The sequence below is a fragment of the Hemitrygon akajei genome, chromosome 7 (assembly GCF_048418815.1).
Source record: "Hemitrygon akajei chromosome 7, sHemAka1.3, whole genome shotgun sequence".
NCBI classification, from domain to species: Eukaryota; Metazoa; Chordata; class Chondrichthyes; order Myliobatiformes; family Dasyatidae; genus Hemitrygon; species Hemitrygon akajei.
Genome location: NC_133130.1, coordinates 117596444 through 117623937, shown reverse-complemented (window position 1 = coordinate 117623937; position 27494 = coordinate 117596444). Strand labels below are relative to the sequence as shown.

At 46.6% G+C, this 27494-nt stretch overlaps 1 protein-coding gene across 3 annotated transcripts in view; it reads left to right on the top strand.

Moving 5' to 3' along the window:
• Nucleotides 1-27494, top strand: part of LOC140730862 (thrombospondin-2-like) — a 219461-nt gene that overhangs the window by 172221 nt on the left and 19746 nt on the right. For all 3 annotated transcript variants that reach the window (XM_073051832.1, XM_073051833.1, XM_073051835.1), the window contains exons 10-18: nucleotides 2735-2908; nucleotides 4526-4653; nucleotides 4729-4881; nucleotides 6810-7028; nucleotides 11261-11368; nucleotides 12218-12377; nucleotides 14054-14172; nucleotides 17463-17697; nucleotides 23873-24100. In XM_073051832.1, coding sequence (XP_072907933.1) covers nucleotides 2735-2908; nucleotides 4526-4653; nucleotides 4729-4881; nucleotides 6810-7028; nucleotides 11261-11368; nucleotides 12218-12377; nucleotides 14054-14172; nucleotides 17463-17697; nucleotides 23873-24100 — 1524 coding nt within the window. The remainder of the gene's footprint in view (nucleotides 1-2734; nucleotides 2909-4525; nucleotides 4654-4728; nucleotides 4882-6809; nucleotides 7029-11260; nucleotides 11369-12217; nucleotides 12378-14053; nucleotides 14173-17462; nucleotides 17698-23872; nucleotides 24101-27494) is intronic.

The window sequence follows — 27494 nt, the reverse complement described above, 5'->3', positions numbered from 1 at the left end:
AGCTTATCACATCTCCCACAGCTTATCACATCTCCCACAGCTTATCACATCTCCCTACAGCTTATCACATCTCCCTACAGCTTATCACATCTCCCACAGCTTATCACGTCTCCCTACAGCTCTGCACATCTCCCACAGCTTATCACATCTCCCCACAGCTTATCACATCTCCCTACAGCTTATCACATCTCCCCACAGCTTATCACATCTCCCACAGCTCAGCACATCTCCCACAGCTTATCACATCTCCCACAGCTTATCACATCTCCCACAGCTTATCACATCTCCCTACAGCTTATCACATCTCCCACAGCTCTGCACGTCTCCCTACAGCTTATCACATCTCCCACAGCTTATCACATCTCCCACAGCTTATCACATCTCCCTACAGCTTATCACATCTCCCCACAGCTTATCACATCTCCCACAGCTCAGCACATCTCCCACAGCTTATCACATCTCCCACAGCTTATCACATCTCCCTACAGCTTATCACATCTCCCCACAGCTTATCACATCTCCCACAGCTCAGCACATCTCCCACAGCTTATCACATCTCCCACAGCTTATCACATCTCCCACAGCTTATCACATCTCCCACAGTTTATCACGTCTCCCACAGCTTATCACATCTCCCACAGCTTATCACATCTCCCACAGCTTATCACATCTCCCTACAGCTTATCACATCTCCTACAGCTCTGCACGTCTCCCTACAGCTTATCACATCTCCCACAGCTTATCACATCTCCCACAGCTTATCACATCTCCCACAGCTTATCACGTCTCCCACAGCTTATCACATCTCCCACAGCTTATCACATCTCCCTACAGCTTATCACGTCTCCCACAGCTTATCACGTCTCCCACAGCTTATCACATCTCCCCACAGCTTATCACGTCTCCCTACAGCTTATCACATCTCCCACAGCTCTGCACGTCTCCCTACAGCTTATCACATCTCCCACAGCTTATCACATCTCCCTACAGCTTATCACATCTCCCACAGCTTATCACATCTCCCACAGCTTATCACATCTCCCACAGCTTATCACATCTCCCACAGCTTATCACATCTCCCACAGCTCTGCACATCTCCCACAGCTTATCACATCTCCCACAGCTTATCACATCTCCCACAGCTTATCACATCTCCCACAGCTTATCACATCTCCCACAGCTCTGCACGTCTCCCTACAGCTTATCACATCTCCCTACAGCTTATCACATCTCCCACAGCTTATCACATCTCCCACAGCTTATCACATCTCCCACAGCTCTGCACGTCTCCCTACAGCTTATCACATCTCCCACAGCTTATCACATCTCCCACAGCTTATCACATCTCCCACAGCTCTGCACGTCTCCCCACAGCTTATCACATCTCCCTACAGCTTATCACATCTCCCACAGCTTATCACATCTCCCACAGCTCTGCACGTCTCCCTACAGCTTATCACATCTCCCACAGCTTATCACATCTCCCACAGCTCTGCACGTCTCCCTACAGCTTATCACATCTCCCTACAGCTTATCACATCTCCCACAGCTCAGCACATCTCCCACAGCTCAGCACATCTCCCACAGCTTATCACATCTCCCACAGCTCAGCACATCTCCCACAGCTTATCACGTCTCCCTACAGCTCTGCACGTCTCCCTACAGCTTATCACCAGCTCTGCACGTGCCTTCGGAGCCTGGATTGTGCCATGCTCCAGAATCAATCCTAATGCTTAGAAACACAAAATGCCAGGGGAACTCAACAAACTCAGCAGGTCCAGCAGCGGCTATGGAGAGGAATAAAGACTCTTCATCAGAACCGGTGAGGCTGCTGAGTTCCTCCAGCGTTTTGCCTGTGTCCCAGCATCTGCAGAATCCCTGGTTTTTGCGCCATTGAATAGAACCTGGAGCAAGTCAGCACAGGCCCAAAATGTCAGTGCTGACCGTGCTTCTAACTCAAACTACATATCTGCCTTTTCATGGTCTCTACCCTCTATTCCCTTCTCTTCATGTCCCTGTCTAAAGATTGGAATGGTTGAGGTAGAGTGAAAAGCTTGTTTTGCATACTGTTCATACAGATTGAATCATTACGCAGTGCATTGAAGTGGAAAGGGGTAAAACAATAACAGTGCAAAAGCTGCTGAAAATGTGCAGTGCAGGTAACTGATGAATACCAATTGTATCATTGCTATTTTATTGTGTAAAAGCAGGCTGAAGAGTGCACCGCAAATACCAGGCCTTGAACCTTCTCATTCACAAGACTGATGTGTGTGTGTGGGATGAGGGAAGGCTGAGTACATTGTTCCATTGTCTCCAGAGTTTGGAGGAATGGGAGGTGAGTTGGCTGAGGAGATAAGTTCACACTCATATAGAGCAATGCCTCCAGCTGAGGCTTAGCATCCACTCTGAACCCTGTTAGGACCCAACCCTTTACAGAGAGGGTAGAAGATCAGTACCAATTGGGAGGAGAGAGACAGTAAAGCGACCAATCGATATGAGTTACCTGCCTGACTTCGACTCACTGAGGGCGACACGTTACCTCAAGTTTCTAGGCCTTACCTCTGTCCTTTAAGGGAGACTCTTACCAGCTCAACATCATCAGGATCCTGGAGGTGGACCTCCACACTAGATCATGTCTAGGTTGGGGACTGTGTTGGTGCCAGCTTCTCCTCCCCCCATCAAGGACAACCACCAACCACCCAACTGACCATCTCTTTCCTCGTTCCCTCCACAGTCGATGGCAACTGGAGCCCCTGGTCCCCTTGGTCAGCCTGCACGGCGACCTGCGGCGGCGGACTCCACGAGCGCAAGCGGAACTGCAACAACCCCGTGCCCAAGTACGGTGGCAAGAAGTGCCTGGGAGACACCAAGGACAGTACGCTGTGTAACAAGGAGCCCTGTCCCATAGGTGGGTGCAATCCAGTTCCGGTCTGCCCTACTCATCCCAACGCAGTCACACATCAGCTCCAGTTCGTTTCTTCTGTAAGATAGGCCTATAATAAGAATGGAAATGACAAGCAGGATAGACAAAGGAGAATCAGTGCATGTTGTGTACTTGGATTTTCAGAAGGCTTTTGACAAGGTGCCACACATTGAGGCTGCTTAAAAGTTATGAGCCCACAGTATTACAGGAAAGATGCCAGCGTGGATAGAGCAGTGGCTGATTGGAGGAGGCAAAGAGTGGGAATAAAGGGAGACTTTTCTGGGTGGCTGCCTGTAGCTAGTGGTCCACAGGGGTCGGTGTTGGATCCGCTTATGTTTATGTTGTATATCAATGATTTGGATGAAGGAATTAATGGGCTTGTGGCCAGGGTTGCAGACGATATGAAGATAGGTCGAGGGGCACGTTGTGTTGAGGCTGCGGAAGGATTTACACAGACTGGGAGAACGAGCAGGGAGGTGGCAAGTGTTGGGAAGTCACGCACTTTGGCAGGAGGAATAAAAGCACAGACTATTTTCTAAACAGTGAGAAAACTCAAAAATCAGAGGAGCAAAGGGATTTGGGGATCCTCGTGCAGCAGGGTTAATTTGCAGGTGAGGAAGGCAAATGCAATGGTAGCACTCATTTTGAGAGGACTAGAATTTAAGAGCAAGGATGCAATGTCGAGACGTTATAAAGCCCTGGTGAGGCCTCACTTGGAGTATTGTGAGCAGGTTTGGGCCACTTATCTCAGAAAGGATTTGCTGAAACTGGAGAGGGTTCAAATGAGGCTCACAAAAATGATTCCGGGATTGAATGGCTTGTCATATGAAGAACATTTATTGGCTCTGGGCCTGTACTCACTGGAACTCAGATGAATGAGGGGCTGATCTCATTGAACCCTATTGAATGTGTTAAAAGACCTCAAGAGAGAGAGTGGGTGTGGAGAGGATGTTTCCTTTGGAGGGAGAGCCTAGGACCAGAGGGCACAGCCTCAGAATAGAGGGACATCCATTTAGAATGGAGACGAGGAGGAATTTCTTTCATTAGAGAGTGGCGAATCCGTGGAATTCTTTGCCACAGAGGGCTGTGGAGGCCATCATTGGGTATATTTAAAGCGGAGGTTGATAGATTTTTGATTAATCAGGGTGTGAAAGGTTCTGGGGAGAAGGCAAGAGAATGGGGTTGAGAGGGAAATGGATCAGCCATGATGGAATGGTGGAAAGGTTCCACATTCCTCCTGTAATGAGGTGGCCAGAACAGAACACAATATTCCAAGTGTGTTCTAACCAGGGGTTAAAAGAGCTGCAACGTTTCCTCATGGCTCATGAATTGAAGGCCAACACATAGTACACCTTCTTAATTCCCCCATCAAAGCACAGCATTTTGCGGATGTGAACCCCAAGATCCCTTTGTTCCTCCACACTGTCAAGACTCCTGTCACTAGCCCTATATTCGGCCCTCAAATTCGGCCTTCCGATGTGAAGCACTTCACACTTTTCTGGATTAAGCTCCATCTGCCACTTCTCAGCCCAGCTCTGCATCCTGGCAATGTCCCGCTGTGACCTCTGACAACCTGAAGCCTCTTTCTCTACCCATTGCTAGATGGATGCTTGTCCAACCCCTGCTTCGCTGGAGTACAGTGCAGCAGCTCCCCTGATGGCTCCTGGGAGTGCGGCCCATGTCCCGCTGGTTACCAGGGCAACGGCACCTTCTGCGAGGACATCGACGAGGTAGGGGAACCATGAAAGAGGTTCAGATCCAACATATTGCTGGGCTCCCGCTGACCCTCTCTGATTTGCTTGCAGTGTGCCGAGGTCCCCGATGCCTGCTACCAGATGAATGGTGTCCAACGGTGTATCAACACTGAGCCAGGATTTCACTGCCTGCCCTGCCCTCCGCGTTACCGAGGCAACCAACCATTCGGCCTTGGAGTTGAAGCAGCCCAAAAGGACAAGCAAGTAAGGAGAGCCTAACATAAGGCCATAAGATCATGAGACTTAGGAACAGAATTAGGCCATTTGACCTATTGAGTCTGCTCGGCCATTCCATCATGACCAGTTTAATGCCCTTACTAATCAAGTACCCATCAACCTCTGCTTTAAATATACCCAATGACATTGCCTCCATATCCATCTGTGGCAACAAATCCTACAGACTCACCACCCTCTGCCTCAGGGAATCCCTTCTTATCTCTGTTCTAAAGCGGTGACCTATTCTGCGGCTGTGGTCTCTGATCCGAAAGTCTCCCACTATTGGAAACATCCTCTACAGATTCACTCTCTCGGCCTTTCAACATTGGATCAGTTTCAATGGATCTAAACTCCAGTGACTATGGGCCCAATTCCCATCTAAGAATCATAGAAACATAGAAAATAGGTGCAGGAGTAGGCCATTTGGTCCTTTGAGCCTGCACTGCCATTCAGTATGATCATGGCTGATCGTCCAACTCAGAACCCTGTACCTGCTTTCTCTCCATACCCCCTGTTCCCTTTAGCCACAAGGGCCATATCTAACTTCCTCTTAAATATAGCCAATGAACCGGCCTCAACTGTTTCCTGTGACAGAGAATTCCACAGATTCACCACTCTCTGTGTGAAGAAGTTTTTCCTCATCTCGGTCCTAAAAGGCTTCCCCTTTATCCTTAAACTGTGACCCCTCGTTCTGGACTTCCCCAACATAGGAAACAATCTTCCTGCATCTAGCCTGTCCAATCCCTTTAGTAGAATTTTATACGTTTCAATAAGATCCCCCCTCAATCTTCTAAATTCCAGTGAGTTCAATAAACATGGGTCAATGAACTAAGCTAGTTCAATGACCCATGTTTGGTGCATGTCCTTCTAAAGCAGGGGTTTCAACCTGGGGTCCATGTACCCCTCAGTTAATGGTATTGGTCTAAGGCATAAAAAAGGTTGGGAACCCCTGTTTTACACCTTTCCTATCCAGGTACCTGTCGAAATGCATTTGACATGTTGTTATTATGTCTGCCTCAAACACTTCCTATTCTAGTTCTTATTCACTTATGGATCACCCTCAGTTGTCACTCAGGTTCCCATCAATTCTTTCCCTCTCACCCTAAACCTATGCCCTCTGTTCTTGAGTCTACAACCTTGTTATTCACCCTCTCTAAACCCCTGATGGTTCTGCTGAGTGGATGACTCTTGAAACTTCTGTTAAAAATACATCTGTCCAGAGCCTTATAGGCTCATCAGACCAGTGCTTATGTGTGGCTTATGTGTGGACTGGAGCAATGTGTGGTTAAGTGCCTTACTCAAGGACACAACACACCGCCCCAGCTGGGGCTTGAACTCACAACCTTCAGATTGCTAGTCCAACGCCTTAACCACTTGGCCACACGCCACACTTGAAACTCTTGGTTTGAGCTTTAAAGAAAAGATTTTGAAAGATGAACTTTATTTGCCATGGGTACTTTGAAACATACAGTGAAATTTGTCATTTGTGTCCACAACCAGCACAGACCGAGGATGCACTGTGGCGGCCCGCAAGTGTAGCTACACTTCCGACACCAAAATAGCATGCCCACAACTTGCTAACCTATGTCACATTAGTCCGTATGTCTTTGGACTGCAGGAGGAAACCAGAACACCCGGACGAGTTCCGCATGGCCATGAGGGAATGTGCAAACTCCTTCCAGACAGTGGTGGGAATTGACCCCGATCAGTGACTACTGACGTTGTAAAGAGTTATGCCACCCATATTACATTACAATGCCACCCAGCCTGTGTCCTAGTATTTCCCTCTTTTGTCCTAGTGAAATAATTCTCTCCATAAAATGCTGGGGGTGGGGTTTGGTGGGGTTGGCTGGGATGTTTCCCTCGGCTACGACTTGCCCCTGTAGTGACCCTCCACTCCTTCCTTCCGTCTGCAGGTCTGTGAGCCTCAAAACCCGTGCAAGGATGGTTCCCACGAGTGCCACAGGTACGCCAGGTGCATCTACCTGGGCATTTTCAGTGAGCCCATGTACAAGTGCGACTGCAGAATAGGATACGCTGGTGATGGCATCATTTGTGGAGAGGATTCTGACCTGGACGGCTGGCCCAACGAGCAACTGGCCTGCTCAGCCAATGCCACCTACCACTGCAAGAAGGTAAGAGGGGAGAAATATAAAGGAGAACAAAATAAAAATCAAGATGAAAAGATTAGCTTTATTTATCACACGTACAATGAAACATACAGTGAAATGCATTGGCAAGTGTTCCCAAGCCTATGGCGCCAACATTGCTTGCACAGAATTTACAAGTCATCTTTTGGAATATGGGAGGAAACTGGAGCCCCTGGAGGAAACACTCACAGTCACAGGGAGAGCATACAAACTCCACAGACAGAGTGGCGGGAATTGATCTCCGACCACTGATCTCTGGTACTGCAGATTGTCACGCTGGCCACTACGCCGCTACAGCGAAAGGCCCCACAGATCGCTGCGTACCATGGCAGGGCTGACTCAAAGCGGGAGGGGTGAGAGGGTGAGCCTGACTGCTGCACTCAGGCCATTGGCAGGAGGAGAGTTCACCGTGTTCACTGGAGACACTCCAATGTATACTGGCTTTGGTGCACGCGCACACACACACACACACACACGCACACACACACACACACACACACACACACACACACACACACACACACACTCGCACACACACACACTCGCACACACACACGCACACTCACACTCGCATACACACACACGCACACACACACATGCACACACACACGCACACACACACACACTCGCACACATACACACACACACTCACACTCGCACACACACACTCGCATACACACACACAGACTCGCATACACACACACACTCGCATACACACACACACACTTGCATACACACACACTAATGCTGTCCCTCGCATACACACATACACACTCGCATACACACACACTAATGCTGTCTCTCACATGCACACACACACACACACACACACACACACACACACACACACACCATGCTGTCTCTCACATACACACATTCACCTTCTGTCACAAAGCCACTCTCTCTCACATAAGAAGTAGGAGCAGGGTTCAGCCTTCTGGCCTGTCACACTCACACACATGCACACACTCACACACAGATGCACACATTCACACACAGACACACACTCGCACACAGACACACACTTGCACACACACTCACACACAGACCCACACTCGTGCACACACACAGACACACGCTCGCATACACACACATTCACACAGACACACACATACGCTCACACACAGACACACACTCGCATACACACACACACACTGACATACAGACACACAGAAACGCTCACACACAGATGCACACTCACACACAAACACTCATACACAGACACACATACACTCACACACACACACACACACACAAACACACATACACTCATTCACAGACACACATACACTCACACACACATTCACACACAGACACACACTCACACACAAACACACACACTAACGCTCACACACACAGCCATATACATACACACACAATTTCTGACATAACCTTGCACATGTACATTTATACACACAATCACATCCCCATAATGTTATCATACCTTCACGTATTTGTGCACACACTCACACACACTCCAACAAGATGCACAAAAGCACACAGATTTCATCTGCACACTCCTTCACACACACAGTGTAACTATGACCCTGTTGCATTTCATGGAATGGCAAAGAAGGTCATTAATGCCATTAAAATAGCATACAGCTGGTTTGATTCTGACAAAAAATGTTGACTGCATTGTTTGAAAAAATGATAGGAGCGACTAGAATTATTCTAAGAGGCAGGAGTGAGTTTTAAATATGTTCCTAATTTGAAGAGAGAGTTTTGACCTCATTCACAATCTCTGTCAACTCCCTAGGACTCCTCCAGGCAGTAATCAGACACTTGCATCATGAAAAGCAAACTTTTGTAACTGGCACGGTTTTTCAAAACCCCTCCCCACTTTGTTTTAACCTCCTGTTAATCATTATGGCCCAGAAACCCTATAACGTGGCATAACTGAGGGCTGGGCCTTGATCGGCAGGGTCTGTTTCTCCCAGAAGCACAGGAAGCTGAGGGATCATCGTACAGAGGTTTATAAAGTCATGAGATAGAGTGGGTAATCACAGGCTTTTTCCTAGGATGGGGGAGAGTAAAATCAGAAAGCATAGGTTTAAGTTGAGAAGGGAAAGATTTAAAGGGGACCTGAGAGATTTGTTTTACACACAAAGGATGGTGGCTATGCTGAATGAGCTGCCAATGGAAGTTGTAGAGGCTGATACTGTTACAACTTTTAAAAGGCATTTGGCACATTTGGCCTTCATAAATCAAAGTATTGAGTACAGGAGATGGGATGTTATGTTGAATTTGCACGAGATGTTGGTGAGACCTAATTTAGAATATTGTGTGCAATTTTGGTCACCTATCTACAGGAAAGATGTAAATTAGGTTGAAAGAGTACAGTGAAAACTTACAAAGATGCTGTCTGGTCTGGAGGATCTGTGTTATAAGGAAAGATTGAATAGGTTAGGACTTTATTCCTTGGGACGCTGAAGACTGAAAGAAGATTTGATAGAGGTCTACAAAATTATGAGGGGTATCGAAAGGGTAAATGCAAGCAGGCTTTTTCCACTGAGGTCAGGTGGGACTACAACTAGAGGTCATGGGTTAAGGGTGAAAGGTGAAAAGTTAATGGGAACATGAGGGGAAAGTTTTTCCGTCAGAGGGTGGTGAGAGAGAGGAACGAGCTGCCAACGCAAGTGGTGCATGTGAGCTCAATTTCAACATTTAAAGGAAGTTTGGAAAGGTACTGTATATGGATGGTAGGGGTATTGAGGTTCCAGTGCAGGTTGATGGGGGTAGACGGTTTGAATGGCTCAGTAGAGTCTCGATGGACCAAAGTGCCTGTTTCTGTGCTGTACTTTTCTCTGATTCTATGACAGGTACCTGGACAGGAAAGGTATAGAGGGAATTGGGTCAAATGTAGACAAGTATGGTTAGAAACAGAATCAGGGAAACAGACCCTTTGACCCAGTGATCAATGCCGACCCATACTCTTATCTAAGTCAGTCACATATCTGTGTTCGGCCCATATCTCTCTCTGTATCATGTTGTTAATATACTTCCCCGGCTGTATACCGGAACAGTACAGGTTCAGGAGCAGTTATTACCTTACAACCATCGTGGATAACTTCCCTCATCTCAACTCTGAACTGATTTCACAACCTGTGGACTCAACAACTCATTATTTATTAATTTGTTAATTTCTGCATACTGGTTGTTAGTCAGTCTTTGTGTCGTTTTCCATTGATTCTCTTTGTTTTCCTGCAGGAAATGAATCTCTTGGCAGCACAAGCTGATGTAGGTGTAGTTTGATAATAAATGTACTATCACCACACTCTGGGCGACAAAGTTGACCCAGGTTCTTCTTAAATCTCTCCCAATCACTGTAAACTTTTGTTCTCCTACTTTTGGTTCCCCTACCCTGGGGAAACATCAATGTGCATTGACAATATCTATGCCTATCTTGATTCATACATCTCTATAAGATTACCCTCCACACTCCTGTGAAAAGGCAGTTTGGATGAGTTGGGCTGACAGGCCTGTTTCTTTCTTGGATAACTCCCTGACGTCGGACCCACTATGATGTAGCCAGATCGACATTGATTCTACAGAAGTAGCTGAATACTCTCTGCTATCCTCTAGTGAACTGTCAGGGGTAAACAGGGATGAGTAATACACATCACAGGGACAAATATCCCCTTTATGGACCCTTGTTGCCTCAGTGAAGCAGCCAGCATTAACCAAAATGCCACCACCTGAGATGGTATCATCTCCTCCGCCTGCCCCATCAGGCAGAAGTTACAAAAGCATGGAATCACATACCACCAGGCTTCTATCCCACTGTTATCAAGCTGTTGAAAGGTCCCCCCATATGACAGATTCTGAGCCTCACAATCTACCTTGTCATTTCTGACCACCCTGTACTTTCTCGAAGTGTAACTATTCTGCATTCTCTTATAGTTTTCCCTTGACCTCACAAGTTGCCCCGTTAAAATCACACACTTTATTGCACCTTTCGGTAGTTTTCCCACTTTATTCTTTGTCATTGTTTTACCTTGTTCTAGCTCAATACACTGTAATGATCTGATCTGTGTGCAAGACAAGTTTTCCACTGAACCTTGAGCCAATTGCAATACCAACTCAATTCACTGATGTGATGAAAAGATCTGTACAGAGGGCATGCGAATCAAAGATTTTCACTCGACCTTGCTCCAGATGACAACAGTACACCAATTTGCCAGTTTGCCAATTTAAATCCATTGTTTCTCTTGCAGGATAACTGCCCTCATCTGCCCAATTCCGGGCAAGAAGACTTCGACCGGGATGGAGAGGGAGATGCCTGTGACAAGGACGATGACAATGATGGGAGGAATGATGACCGAGTGAGTTCTGAAACTTTCCAGCTGCATTCAGTCCCCACCCAATAATTAGTATTGTAAAATCTGACCATCTGGCAGCCTCCACCCAGACTGTGGTGCTGCTGGACGAGACTGTCACATTTTCCAGAGCATTGGATGCAGTTCCTATTGATAGCAGAGCATAAGTCTAATTCACTTTGTGCTTTGGTGGTATGATACCCTAAGTGTAGGGGGAATTCGGGAAACCAGTGAGGTTAACAGGGTCACGGTGAGTTTAATGGAGAGTGGGAAATGGGGTTCTGGTAAGTTTAAAGAGAGAGTGGGAGACAGGGTCACGGTGGGTTTAAAGGGGAAATGGGAAACAGGGTCACGGTGGGTTTAAAGGGGAAATGGGAAACAGGGTCACGGTGGGTTTAAAGGGGAAATGGGAAACAGGGTCACGGTGGGTTTAATGGAGAGTGGGAAATGGGGTTCTGGTAAGTTTAAAGAGAAAGTGGGAGACAGGGTCACGGTGGGTTTAAAGGGGAAATGGGAAACAGGATCACGGTGGGTTTAAAGGGGAAATGGGAAACAGGGTCACGGTGGGTTTAATGGAGAGTGGGAAATGGGGTTCTGGTAAGTTTAAAGAGAAAGTGGGAGACAGGGTCACGGTGGGTTTAAAGGGGAAATGGGAAACAGGGTCCCTGTGGGTTTAAAGGGAGAGTGGGAAACGGGGTCATGGTGGGTTTAAAGCGAAAATGGGAAACAGGATCCCGGTGGGTTTAAAAGGGAAGCATGACACATAGGTCGAATCATTAGGTATTCCTATATTTCACTGCATGCTACACCCGACTGTACCAGTGGGATAACATGGGGGATGTGTTTCTCTTCCAGGACAATTGCCCTCTGCTTTACAACCCCAGGCAGTTTGACTATGACAAGGATGATGTGGGCGACCGATGTGATAATTGCCCGTACGACCACAACCCAGCGCAGATTGACACAGATGGAAACGGCGAAGGGGATGCCTGCTCTGAGGACATCGATGGGGACGGTGAGTGCTGTGGGCCCACACCCAGCACAAGCCAAGCTGGGCCTATATGGCACAGGGAGAGGCCATTCAGCCCATTGGCCAAATCACTCTCCCTGCCTATCCACTTGTATTACACGGGCCCCGTCTCCTTAAGTTTGTGCCATTCGTACAGATGCCAGCTCTCTGAATAAAATAACTGAACCTCTCTCTTTTACTTTTGACCCAACATTGACGTCAGTGCATCAGGCCCGGAGCCATTAATTAATGATTGACTAACTGCCTCCTTCTGTGCAGAAGTTCCATCGTCCTATGACACAAAATCCTAATCTTGGGTAGGGAGTGTGAAGGAGTGGAATTTAAAACGTAGATCACAGATCAGAGGAATAGGCAGGGAATGGGCCCTTCAGTTCACTATGGTGTGGCAAATTAATTAAAATAATGACTCCTGATTATTATTACCCTCCTGCTTGCACGAGGTCCATACTCACTGCATATTCATGAGCTCTGACGTGTAGAAGGTGGGAAGTTGACAGGATGCAGAGTTGCGCTGAGAGGTGGCAGCCGGTGGTGAATCTGGGAAAAGTATGACGTGACTCCCTTCAGAAGGTCAAAGGTGAAGACGGAGTGCACAGTGAAATGCAGAATTCTTAGCAGTGTCGAGGAACAGAGGGACGTTGAGGTCCAAGTCCATAGATCTTAAAGCTGTCAAGGACGTTGATAGGATGGTTCAGAATGTGTCGGCCTACATTAGTCAGGGGGATTGAGTTCAAGAGCCATGAAGTAATGTTGCAGCTCTACCAAACGCTGGAGTATTGTGTTCCGTTCTGGTCACCTCATTGCAGGAGTGCTGTAGAAGCTTTAGAAGGCATGCAAAGGAGATCGACCAGGATTAGACGGCATGTCCAATGAGGACAGGTTGAGGGAGCTAGAGCTTTTCTCTTTGGAATGACGGAGGGTGAGAGGTGACCTGATAGAGGTGTAAAAGATGATAAGAGGCATAGATAGAGTGGATAGCCAGAGAGAATTGGCTAATACCAGAGGACGTCCTTTTAAAGTAAGTGGAGGAGAGTTTAGGGAAGTAGGTTTTGTAGAATACACTGCCAAGTGTAGTGGTGGGGGCAGATACATTCGAGGGTGGTGAATGCATGGAATTGGTTTCCACAGACAGCCGTGGAAGCCAAGTCATTGGGTATGTTTAAAGCAGAGGTTGATAGGTTCTTGATTAATTAGCAGGTCAAAGCACGAGAATGGGTTTGGGAGGGATAATCGATCAGACATGTTGGAATGAGAGAAACGACTCGATGGGCTGAATGGCCTAATGCCACTCCGAGGTCTTATGGGACATTTTAGAGACTCATGTGGATGTACAAAAAATGGAGGGCTGTGGGCTGTGAAGGAGAAAAGGGTTAGATTGATCTTGGAGTAGCTTTTTATAGGTCAGCACAACATTGTGGGCCAAATAGATGTACGGTGCTGTCATTTTCTACGTATCATCTAAAAGGCTCTCAAGTGCCCCAATTGTATCTCTACCTTCCGCCACTAATGCCAGTGCATCTTCTCTCTTGCCCCGCACACATCTCCTTTGAATTGCCTTCCTCTCACCTTAAGTGCACGCCCTCTAATATTTGACATGTTGATTTAATCTTTCTTAGTCTACGACCACAGTTACCAGAGTAATCTTATTCCCATGTCAACAGGCATCCTGAATGAGGGCGACAACTGTCCCTATGTTTATAACACTGAGCAGAGGGACACTGACAAGGATGGTGTTGGAGACATGTGTGACAACTGCCCGCTTATGCATAATCCTGACCAGGTAAGGACAACTGTCCCTGTTCTGCCTATATCGCTTCTGGAATTACCAGGTGCAAGAGACCCCGCCCACCCCAGAATTTCTCTTTTCTCTCCCCACCCCTCCTATCAGGCAGAAAATACAAAAACACGTATTACCAGGCTCAAGTACAGCTTCTGTATCCCCCAAATATAAGATTACTGAATGATTCCCTTGTATGATAAGATGGACTCTTGACCTCACAATCTACCTCGTTGTGATCTTGCACCTTATTGTCTATCTGTTCTACACTCTCAGTAGCTGAAACACTAGATTCTGCATTCTGTTAACGGAAACATTGACTCCTAATTCCCCTCCATAGATGCTATATGATTTGCTGAGTTCCTCCAGCATTTTGTGCAGGTGGCATACAGCTTGGTACCTGTGACAATAATAAACCAATATACCCAGATCTGCTTGCCCATGGGTTATTGAGTTCATGAAGAGCTCTACTGAAGTACAAGCCCTCTTGTCTACGGTTGAATCTCGTCCCCAGCAAGAACCACTGGAAGGACAGCAGATGCTGGTATTGGCCACATCTCTTGAACATAAAGAGAAGTTCCTTGGACTCACATGAGACTGCAGTCGCTGTAAGGCAAACTGCTCACAGGACTCAATCCAGATCTAGGGTCTCGACCCAAAATATCGACCATCCCTTTGCCTCCACAGATGCTACCTGATCTGCTGTGTTCTTAAGACTCTGTTTTTTTTGCTGAATAGATGATCCAATACTAGACCAGCATTAGTTGCTTTGTGCTCAGTGGATGTGGGTTCGAATCAGTCACTCCAGAAGACCATGGCACAGGGATAGATTAGGGCCTGCAGCCAATCAACCCTCCTCTGCCAGTCAATCATGACTGATTTATTTTTCACTAGAAACATCAACTATCCACTGCACTCCATAGATGCTGCCTAACAAGCTCTTTTTGTGTTGCTGCATCTACAGTCACTTTGTTATCTGAATTAATCTAACCCCCATTCTCCCCATAACCCTTAGCCCCTTACCAGTCAGGGACTATCAATCTCTACCTTAAATATACTCACTGACTTGGCTTCCACAGGTTCACTGCCTTCTGGCTGAAGGAAGTCTGCCTCATCACAATCCAAAGGGGCCTCCCCCTTTGTTCTGAGGCTGTGCCCTCAGATCTTAAACTCTCCTACTAATGGAAACCTCTCCCTATCCACACTATCCAGGCCATTCAGTATCCAGTAGGTCTTAATAAGATCCCCCCCCCCCATCCTTTAAACTCCCAGAGAACACGCGATAAATCCATGAACACCAGCTCACTGTTCATGCTCACTTTTTGCATATATATGTGTGTGTAATTTATAGAATATCTTATGTATTGCATTATACTGCAGCTGTGAAACTGGTGAAGTGTTTTGGGATATAGTGAAAAAGTTTGTCTTGCATGCAAACATTGTTTCATCACAGCAGTTCATCGAGGTAGTAGAAGGAAAACTGTCTCGGAATCTAGAATAAAGTTCAAAATAAGTTTATTATCAAAATGCATATGTGTCACTACATACATCCCTGGGATTTGTTTTCTTGCGGGCATACACAGTAAATCCAAGAACCATAATAGGGTCAAAGGAAGACTGTACCCAAGAGGATGGACAAGCAACCAATATGTAAAAGACAATAAACTACGCAAAAGAAACAAAAAGAAATAATGATAGTAAATATATACGCTATAAACATTTAGAACATGAGGCAAAGAGTCCTTGAAAGTGAGTCCATAGGTTGTGGGAACAGTTCAGTGACGGGGAGAGTGAAGTTACCTCCAACAGTTCAAGAGCCTGATGGTTGATTAATAACTGATCTTGAACCTGTTGGAGTGAGTGAGTCCCAAGGCTCCTGTATCTCCTTCCTGATGGCAGCAGCAAGAAGAGAGCACATTTCCTGCAACAACACTTCATGTGTATGTGCTCAGGGGTGAGGAGGGCCTCACCCATGATGGACTGGCCTGTATCCACTGCTTTATGTCGCAGTTAGAGAGGAAGCACAGACTGTAAGCTGCAGGGGCCTTGATGCGGTAGGGTTAGGGGGTTAATGTCCACCTTACCTTACAAGAATTCCATTCTATAGTCTTACCATACTGTCCTTGAGCCTGGTAGTGCTTGCTTTCAAACTTTTCTACCTTCTGCCTGAGGGGAGGGGTGGGGGCAGGAGGGAATATCCAGAGCGGGTGGGTTTCTTTCCATTACGTTGGTTGTTTTACTGGAACAGCGAGAAGTGTAGACAGACACCATGGGGGGGTTAGTTTCAGAATAACAATCAGATTTTAAAATCATTGACATATGTGAAATTTGTTGTTTTGCACCACGTACTGTACACGCCTTAAAATCACAATAAGTTACAAAAATAAGTAAGTAATGCAAAAGGTCGTGTTCATGGGTTACATAGAGCATCAAACAGTACAGCACAGGAACAGGCCCTTCAGCCCACAGTGTGAACTAGCTAAAACGTAAATCAAAAAGATCTCCAAAACTAATCCCTCCGACCTACCCCATGTCCATATCCCTCCATCTCCCTCATCTTCACGAGCCTCTCTAAAGTCTCTTCAAAGCCTCCAATGTATTTGCCTCCAACACCATACCAGAAAACTTACCCCTGACATCCCCTTTGAACCTACCCTCTTTCATCTTCAATGCATGCCCTCTGGTATTAGGAAACAGATGCTACCTGTCTACTCCATCTACCCCTTTCATAATCTTATAAACTTCCATCAGACCTCCCATCGGCCTCCACTGCTCCAAACAAAACAACCCAAGCCTCTCAAGATAGCACATGCCCTCGAACCCAGGCAGCATCCCGGTAAACTACTTCTGCCCCAACATCCTTCCCGTAGTGAGAGTTGACATGGACTGTTCAAAAATCTGATAGCAGAGAGGAAGAAGCTGTTGTTAAAACACTGAGTAACACACATGAAATGCTGGAGGCCAAGCAGTATCTATGGAAAAGAGTACAGTCGACCCTTAGGGCTGAGACTCTTCAGCAGTTTAATTCGGTCACTGTCTGTAAGCGGTTTGTATGTTCTCCCCAACAATGCGTGGGTTTCCTCTGGGTGCTCCAAAGACTTACTGATTCGGATTAGTAAGTTGTGGGCATGCTATGTTGGAATCGGAAGTATGGTGACACTTATGAATTGCCCCCAGCAAATCCTTGGACTGTATTGGTGGTTGATCCAAACAACACATTTCATTGTATGTTTCAATGTCCTGTACGTGTGACAATAAAGCTGATCTTCTTTTCTCTCTGCCTTGTCCTGCAGGAGGACTCCGACTCGGACCTGGTGGGCGATCAGTGTGATGACAATCAGGATATCGATGAGGATGGCCACCAGAACAACCTGGACAACTGCCCGTACATTGCCAACTCCAACCAGGCCGACCACGACAAGGACGGGAAGGGAGACGCCTGTGATCCTGACGATGACAACGATGGGATCCCTGATGAGAGGGACAACTGTCGCCTTGTGCCCAACCCCGACCAGCTAGATGCTGACGGTGAGTGCTTACTGGAGTATATCTCAGCAAGGGGCCTCCCACAGTCTCAAGGAAGCCCACGAATATTCAGTCCTCTGATATACAGCAGATTCCAGTTCATTGGTCCATCGGTTAATTGGGGCAGCCGCTTATTTGGGACAACCCTTAAAGAACAAAAACTAATTGAGAAAATAGCCGGGATTTCCTTTGTCTATTTAGGAAACTATGCTGCTTAATTGAGACAGGGGACTGTTTTCAAACAGTTTCTATCTAGCGTCAGTTATGTGAATTTCTGTGGCTGTTAGACGCTGCACATGCTTAGAGAAACAGTTTTTAATTAGTGTCACTTGCGTGTGTTTGTGTTCAAAAAGCAGTGATTTTTGTCACTGATAGCTGGTAAGAAACAAGCATTCGGGCTCGGAGATGCCACAAATGGTGAGAATGAAACAATTTCACAACTTCACCAAGTTAGGAACTACGAAGAATGTGAAGGTATCAACAATCATCTTGAATGTTACAATGAAAAGGAAGATTCGGAGGATGTAATCATCGAGATTATTTGATGAAGGCAGTCCACTAGGTGTTGGTGCTAATTTTGTTAATCTACTGTCAATCAAGAGAACGTTGGTTGTCCGTTGCTCCAAAGTTGACCGTGAAACCTGTGCAGGTGAGTTTTTAAAGTGGAAAAGCCATTGCACTGGGACAATTCCAGTCTCTTGGCTTCGAAATTCCAGTCCAGTGGTGCAAGTAGTTGTCACAAACTGGGATCTTCCTTAGTTGCAAGGGTTAGCCATGACTTGTGTGCCTTCTCATGCCCTTTGCTTTCCACAAAGCATTGCAAAACCGCCTTCTTGGCCGTTGGATCTCATCGGCTCAGTCTGGTGGAGCTGACTCCACATTCTAGGGCAGAAATGTCCCTATCTCAGCAGGGTCTGAAGCCAGCTATCGTCACCAGGTTTAGCCCGTCTGTCGAGTTGGTGTGGCTACTGTCCCATGCAAACAGCTACTTGGGGCCACAGGTGAGAGCTGAGTGTCCAGTGGGGACCAAAGGTGAGTGAGCTGCCCCGGTATGGACACAACAAGGACCTTCGCTAGAGGGGCTGCCCTCCCTGGATGATGCTATGCACCAGAAGAATTCCTCTGTTGATAACTATTATACATGGGTTCACAGTGCTGTAATAACATTGGTGGTGTTCTAATTTGTTCTGTATTTGATTTAGATATACAATTTGTTTCTCAATTAAACAGATTAGACTCTTTTATACCGTTATAACTATTTCCATGAATGTTCAGCTAATTGGGCCAAAATGTACAGGTCCGGATGTTTCCCAATTAACTAGTATCCACGACATTAAAGTTCTGCATGACTGCTAAAAACAAAATCATGTTTAGAGTCAATATTCTCTATAATATTGAGTACACTAGAGAGTTGGCTGATGTGTGTAGAGAACTTGGACAATTATCTGCAGAACACTGTCCCAACTCTGTCTAGATAATCTGTTGAAATGCTGAGTGTCTGGACACCACACACAAAATGCCGGAGGAACTCAGCAGGTCAGGCAGCATTTAGGGGAACAAACTCCTCAGGACTGAGAAGGAAGGGGGCAGAAGCCAGAATAAGAAGGTGGGGGGAGGGGACGGCAGGTGATAGGTGAGACTAGGTGAGGGGGAAGGTGCATGGGTGTAGGATGGGAGGATGAAATGAGAAGCTGGGAGCTGACAGGTGAAGAGGTAAGGGGGCTGCAGAAGAAGGAATCTGATAGGAGAGAGAAGTGGACAATGGGAAAAAGGGGACGAGGAGGGGAGCCAAACGGAGGTGATAGAGGTGAGGAGAAGAGAAGGAGTGAGGGGGGTAACCAGAACGGGGAATGGAAAAAGAGAGAAAAGGGGATGGGGGTGTCATTACTGGAAGTTTGAGAAATCAATGTTCATGCCATCAGATTGGAGGCTACCCAGGCGTAACATGAGGTGTTGCTCCTCCACCTTGAGTTTGGCCTCATCAGGCAATCACAAAGGCTATTTTTAAACATATGGGAATGGGAAGTTCGACTGAAATGTGTAGACACCAGGAGATCCTGTCTTTTGTGATGGACAGATCAAAGGTGCTCGACGAAGCAGTCCCACCTGGTCTCATCTGTCACCTGCCGGCCGTATTCTGCCCCTACCACCTCCTTCTTATTCTAGCTTCTTCCCCCTTCCTTTCCAGTCTTGACGAAGGGTCTCATCCCGAAACGTTCGTTCTCCTCTATAACTGCTGCCTGACCAGCTGAGTTCTTCCACCATTTTGTGTGTGTTGCTCTGGATTTCCAGCATCTGCAGAATCTCTTGTGTCCATGAGAATCTGGACAATCTGATACATACTCATGCCTATGATCTGCTCTTTGAGAGTTCCATTGCCTTGTTCTTGCCCTCCACTTCTTTACCATTTGGCCTTATGAATATTTAGCCAATTCTTGTTTTGAGTGTCATTTTGGAATGTCCATCCAAACAGCAAATTGTTGCCTGTTGCTCTTTAGCTGCCCTGTGGTTTCTGCCAGTACCCCTCTGGTCCAAGGAGAAGCCAATAGATTCAAATCCACCCCAAAGATCAAGGCTACAAGATCCTTGGACTTGCACACCCAACATTCCCCATTCCTCCCAAGGAACCTGGTGTTTGTGGTGTATTTCCAATCAAAGTACATCACTTGCGCTTATCAGCATTAAGGTCTCCCACATTCTTTCTTGTTGCCGATTGGTGGGCTGGGGGTTTGATCTTGTTTCTCCATGTGGGCAATCTGTTAGTTTTTGTGTAATGGAGGGGTTGTGGGGGGGGGGATGCTTGGGGTTCGCCCGTTTTTGTTCCTTTTTCTTTTCATGCATGGGGTTGGGGGGATTATAACTAGAGGATTGATGTCTTTTTTCCAACTACTTCCACAGTTCTCTCTATTTTATGGCTATCTGGAGAAGAAAAATTCTGAGTTGCATTTTGCATACATACTTTGATAATGAAATGAACTTTTGAACCTTTAAGTTCAATTTTCTATTGCTCTGCCCATCTTACTATCACCCTGGTGTAAATGGCTGTTCTTACGGTTAACAACACCACTGATTTTCATGTCAAAGTCAAGTTTACTGTCATATGCACAAGTACATCCATACACAGGTGCAATGGGTAAGCACCCTAATGCCTTCACCATTGTTCACTAATCTGCTAATCTGCAAAAATCACTAAGCAATTACCATCAACAGATCACTTGCAATACCAGAGGAACAACACACTGGACCATTGTTACACCATCATCAAGAATTCCTACCGTGCTATTCCACGCCCTCACTTCGCAAAGTCTGATCACCTGGCTGTACTTCTACTCCATGAGTATAGGCAGAGACTGAAGACTGCAGCACCAGCAGGGTTTGCAAGACATTACTTCCTACAAAGCAAAACCCAACAGCATGAATGGCAGCGATGCTTCACTACCAGATGAACTCAATGCCTTCTATGCCCGCTTTGAAAGGGAGAACACAACTACAACTGTGAAGACCCCTGCTGCACCTGATGACCCTGTCGTCTCTGTCTCAGAGGCTGATCTTAGACTGTCTTTAAAGAGAGTGAACCCTTGCAAGGCGGAAGGTCCCCGATGGAGTACCTGGTAAGGCTCTGAAAACATGTACCAACCAACTAGCGGGAGTATTCAAGGACATTTTCAATCTTCACTGCTATGGGCGGAAGTTCCCACTTGCTTCAAAAAGGCAACAATTATACCAGTGCCTAAGAAGAATAATGTGGGCTGCCTTAATGACTGTCACCCAGTAGCACTCACTTGAAGGGCCGAATGGTTTTCTTCTGCACCTATTGTCTATTGTCTATCAACAGTGATGAAATGCTTTGAGAGGTTGGTTATGACTAGACTGAACTCCTGAATCCATTGCAATTTGCCTATTGCCACAATAGGTCAACGGCAGACACAATCTCAATGGCTCTCCACATGGCTTTAGACCACCTGGACAACACAAACACCTACATCAGGTTGCTGTTCATCGACTGTAGCTCAGCATTTAATACCATCATTCCCACAATCCTGATTGAGAAGTTGCAGAACCTGGGCCTCTGTACCTCCCTCTGCAATTGGATCCTCGACTTCCTAACCGGAAGACCACAGTCTGTGTGGATTGGTGATAACATCTTCTCCTCGCTGACGATCAACACTGGCACACCTCAGGGGTGTGTGCTTAGCCCACTGCTCTACTCTCTGTATACACATGACTGTGTGGCTAGGCATAGCTCAAATACCATCTATAAATTTGCTGATAATACAACCATTGTTGTTAGAATCTAAGGTGGTGACGAGAGATATGCCAACTAGTGGAATGGTGTCATAATTTATTATTATTATGTTTTTTTTTCTCTGCTAGATTATGTATTGCATTGAACTGTTGCTGCTAAGTTAACAAATTTCATGTCACATGCTGGTGATAATAAACCTGATTCTGATTCAGATGGATAATAGAAAAATGGAGGGTTCTGTTCTATGTTGGAGGGAAGGGTTAGATTCATCATGGAGTAGATCGAACATTCACAGCATGTTGCACTATATTCTTTGTTCTAAAATCTAAACATAAATTATACACGTTTGTCACAAAATAGTACATAACTAGAATCCGGACACTGTAAGTCTTGTGCAAAGTGGCGATAGCGATCATCTGCAGACTTAATAATCTCACCTCCAACATTCATAAAGAATGCTATTTCATTAGGAGTTTGAGGAGATTTGGTATGTCACCAACGACTTTAATAAATTTCTACAGATGTACTGTGGCGAGCATTCTAACTGGTGGCATCACTGTCTGATACGGAGGAGCCACTACTCAGGATCAGGAAAACTGCATCGGGTTGCAAACTCAGCCAGCTTCCATAATGGACAATAGCTTCCCCGACATTTCCAAAACGCGATGCCTCAAAAAGGTGGCATCTATCATTAGGGACCACAATCATAAAGGATGGGCATCATAGAGGAGCTACAACATCCTGAAGACACACATTTAACATTTTAGGAACAGCTCCTTCCATTCTGCATTAGCTTTCTGAACCAGCAATGAATGCTACCTCACTATTCACAAACAAGAGACAATCTGTAGATGTTGGAAATCCGAGCAACACACACAAAATGCTGGAGGAACTCAGCTGGCCAGGCAGCATCTATGGAAAAAGAGTTAACAGTCGACTTTTTGGGCCGAGACCTTCTGTACTTTTTTCCATAGATGCTGCCTGGTCTGCTGAGTTCCTCCAGCATTTTGTGTGTGTTGCTCTACCTCACTATTTATGCTCTCTTTTTGCACCACTTATTCAATATTTTAATATATATTTTTTGTCATTTATAGTTTTTGTAAATGTATTTCACTGCACTGCTGCCGTAAAACAACAAATTTCATAATGTATGTCAGTGATACTAGAGAAATGTCTCATTTCCATATACATTAATTAGTTAATTACATTATATATAGTCAAATGACATTAAACTTGACTTGGCTGGATCCTGACCTTGTTAATATGTGTGAAAACCCTTGCATCCAACCTCTTCCCTGTGTATTTTTGTTCTGAAATGAGTGTGGATTACCAGAGTTGTGATGTTCTGTTGTATTGCACTCCCTGTGCTGGCTCCCCCCAGTGTTTTCGATCCTAGATCGTAAGACCATAAGGCAAAGGAGAAGAATTAGGCCATTCAGCCCATTGAGTCTACTCTACCATTCCATCATGGCAGATTTATTGTCCCTCTCAACCCTGTTCTCCTGCCTACTCCCGTAACCTTTGACACCTCTGCCAATCAAGAACCTATCAACCTCCGCTTTAAGCTGAACCAATGACTTGGCCTCCACAGCTGTCTGCGGCAATGAATTCACCACCCTCTAGGAAAAGAAATTCCCCCTCATGTCTGTTCTAAAAGGATGTGTCCCTCTTCTGAGGCTGTGTCCTCTGGTCCTAGACTACCCCACTAGACAAAACATCCTTTCCACATCCACCCTATCAAGGCCTTTCAATATTCAATAGATTTTAAGGAGATCTCCCTCATTCTTCTAAACTCCAGCAAGCACAAGCTCAATACCATGAACCATTCCTCGTACTTTAACCCTTTCATTCCTGGGATCACTCTCATGAACCTCCTCTAGATCGTTACGGGTGAGGAGGAGGAACTAACCACTTCTGACTGTGCTCCTGCAGGTGATGGTCGAGGGGACGCCTGTAAGGACGACTTTGATAATGACAACATCCCAGACATCTATGACGTGTGCCCTGAGAACAGCGCCATCAGTGAGACCGACCTGAGAAACTTCCAGATGGTCCACCTGGATCCAAAAGGGACAACGCAGATCGATCCCAACTGGGTGGTGCGTAACCAGGGCAGGGAGCTGCTACAGACCGCCAACTCCGACCCCGGCCTGGCTGTTGGTAGGTAACAATCGGGTCAAGCCAGGAAAGGCAGAGGCTTTGCCCATAATATCATAAGACACAAGAACAGAATTAGGCCATTCAGCCCATCAAGCCTGCTCCACCATTCCATCATGGCTGATTTTTTATCCCTCTCAGCCCCATTCTTCTGCTTTCTTCCCGTAACATTTTATGTCCTGATTAATTAAGAATCTATCAACCACTGCCTTAAATGTACCCAATGAACTGCCATGCATAGCTGTCTGTGGCAGTGAATTCCACAGATTCAATACCCTTTGGCTAAAGAAATGTATTCTCTTCTCTGTGGTAAATGGATGTCCCTCAATTCTGAGGCTGTGCCCTCTGGTTCTAGACTCCTCCACTATTGGAAACATCCTCTCTACATTCACTCAATCTCAGCCTTTCCATGTTCAACAAAGTTCAATAATATCCACCCTCCTTCTTCAAAACTCTAGTGATTACAGGCCCAGAGCTATCAAATACTCCTCATAGGTTAACTCTTTCATTGCCGGGATCTTTCTTATGCACCTCCTCTGGACCCTCTTCAATGCCAGCACTTCTTTTCTGAGATAAAGGGCCCAAAACAGCTCACAATACTCCCAAGTGTGGTCTGGCCTTCTCTCCATATCCCTTAACCCCTTGGTCAATCAGGAACCAATCAATCCCTGCCTTCAGTGACTTGTTCTCCTTAGCCTTCCACAGCAATGAATTCCCACAGTTCACCACCTTCTGGCTGAAGAAATTAGTTAGAACATAGAACAATCAGCAGACCAACCCTCTTTTCAGCCCACAATGTGATGTCAAAACAGTTAAAATGCAAATCAAAAACCCACGAAGAGTTCCTCGCATTCATGTGCTGATCTAAAAGCCTCTTAAAAGCTCTAATATATTTGCCTCTACCACCATACCACCCAAACGGACTCAGGGTTCGAACCCTCCCCAAGTGCAGCTGTGACGTTCTCAGTGTTTAGTGGTGCAACACCTCCCATTCTTTTGACCCCTTCCTCCAAAACTTCAAAAACCCGGTACATTAATCACCTGCCCGCTCTCTCAACCAAGTTTCAGAAATGGTGACAACGTCATAGTTCCATGTGCTGATCCAGGCTCCAAATTCATCACCCTTACTCCTAGCATTAAAACGTTTCAAACGACCCAACCCATCATACTGGCTCGAAAAGATTTCTTCAGATAGAGTGATAAACATTTGTTTGTATGCCAATCTACAAATTGTTCCATATATAAGTACAGCGGGTAGTACAGATCGTTCCGGGGGTAGATACAGCGGGTAGTACAGATCGTTCACGGGGTAGATATGGCAGGAAGTACGGATTGCTCTGGGGGTAGAAACAGCAGGAAGTACGGATCGTTCCGGGGGTAGATACGGCAGGAAGTACGGATCGTTCCAGGGGTAGATACGGCAGGAAGTACGGATTGCTCTGGGGGTAGAAACAGCAGGTAGTACGGATCGTTCCGGGGTAGATACAGTGGACAGTACGGATCGTTCCGGGGTAGATACAGTGAATAGTACGGATCGTTCCGGGGGTAGATGCAGTGGATAGTACGGATCGTTCCGGGGTAGATACAGCGGGTAGTATGGATCGTTCCAGGGGTAGATACAGTGGATAGTACCGTTCGTTCCGGGGGTAGATACAGTGGACAGTACGGATCGTTCCGGGGTAGATACAGCGGGTTGTATGGATCGTTCCGGGGGTAGATACAGCAGGTAGTACGGATCGTTCCGGGGTAGATACAGTGGACAGTATGGATCATTCCGGGGTAGATACAGTGGACAGTATGGATCATTCCGGGGGTAGATACAGTGGATAGTACGGATCGTTCCGGGGGTAGATACAGCAGGTAGTACAGATCGTTCCGGGGGTAGATACAGTGGATAGTACGGATCGTTCCGGGGGTAGATACAGTGGACAGTATGGATCATTCCGGGGTAGATACAGTGGACAGTACGGATCGTTCCGGGGTAGATACAGTGGACAGTACGGATCGTTCCGGGGGTAGATACAGTGGACAGGTCGGATCGTTCCGGGGGTAGATACACTGGATAGTACGGATCATTCCGGGGGTAGATGCAGTGGATAGTACGAATCGTTCCGGGGTAGATACGGCAGGAAGTACGGATCGCTCCGGGGGTAGAAACAGCGGGTAGTACGGATCATTCTGGGGTAGATACAGTGGACAGTACGGATCGTTGCGGGGTAGATACAGTAGATAGTATGGATCGTTCCGGGGGTAGATGCAGTGGATAGTACGAATCGTTCCGGGGTAGATACGGCAGGAAGTACGGATCGCTCCGGGGGTAGAAACAGCGGGTAGTACGGATCATTCTGGGGTAGATACAGTGGACAGTACGGATCGTTGCGGGGTAGATACAGTGGATAGTACGGATCGTTCCAGGGGTAGATACAGTAGATAGTATGGATCGTTCTGGGGTAGATACAGTAGACAGTACGGATCGTTGCGGGGTAGATACAGTGGACAGTATGGATCATTCCGGGGGTAGATACAGTGGACAGTATGGATCATTCCGGGGTAGATACAGTGGATAGTACGGATCATTCCGGGGGTAGATGCAGTGGATAGTACGGATCATTCCGGGGGTAGATACAGTGGATAGTACGGATCGTTCCGGGGGTAGATACAGTGGGTAGTACAGATGGAGGAGAAAGTGGAATGTAGAACAAGGTGTTACAGTTATGGTGAGAGTGTAGTGCAGGTAGACTGTACGGTGCTTTAGCCATACCAGGTAGGCTGAGAAATCAGGAGATCATTCTCATCACATGCTGTCTGTTCCATCGTGTTATAACAGTGGGAGTGGGGTGGAAGTTGTCGTTGTGCCAGTTTTCAATGTTTTTTATCTTTGGCTTAAGGGAAGTGGGGAGAGCAGAGAATATCTGGGGGAGGAGAGGAGTGGGATGAGGAAAGAACGTCTGGGGCAGGAGAGGAGTGGGATGAGGAAAGAACGTCTGGGGCAGGAGAGAAGTGGGACGAGGAAAGAACGTCTGAGGGAGGAGAGAAGTGGGACGAGGAAAGAACGTCTGAGGGAGGAGAGGAGTGGGACGAGGAAAGAACGTCGGGCGCAGGAGAGGAGTGGGATGAGGAAAGAACGTCTGGGGCAGGAGAGAAGTGGGACGAGGAAAGAACGTCTGGGGCAGGAGAGAAGTGGGACGAGGAAAGAACGTCTGAGGGAGGAAAGAAGTGGGACGAGGAAAGAACGTCTGAGGGAGGAGAGAAGTGGGACGAGGAAAGAACGTCTGGGGCAGGAGAGAAGTGGGACGAGGATAGAACGTCTGAGGGAGGAGAGAAGTGGGACGAGGAAAGAACGTCTGGGGCAGGAGAGAAGTGGGACGAGGATAGAACGTCTGAGGGAGGAGAGAAG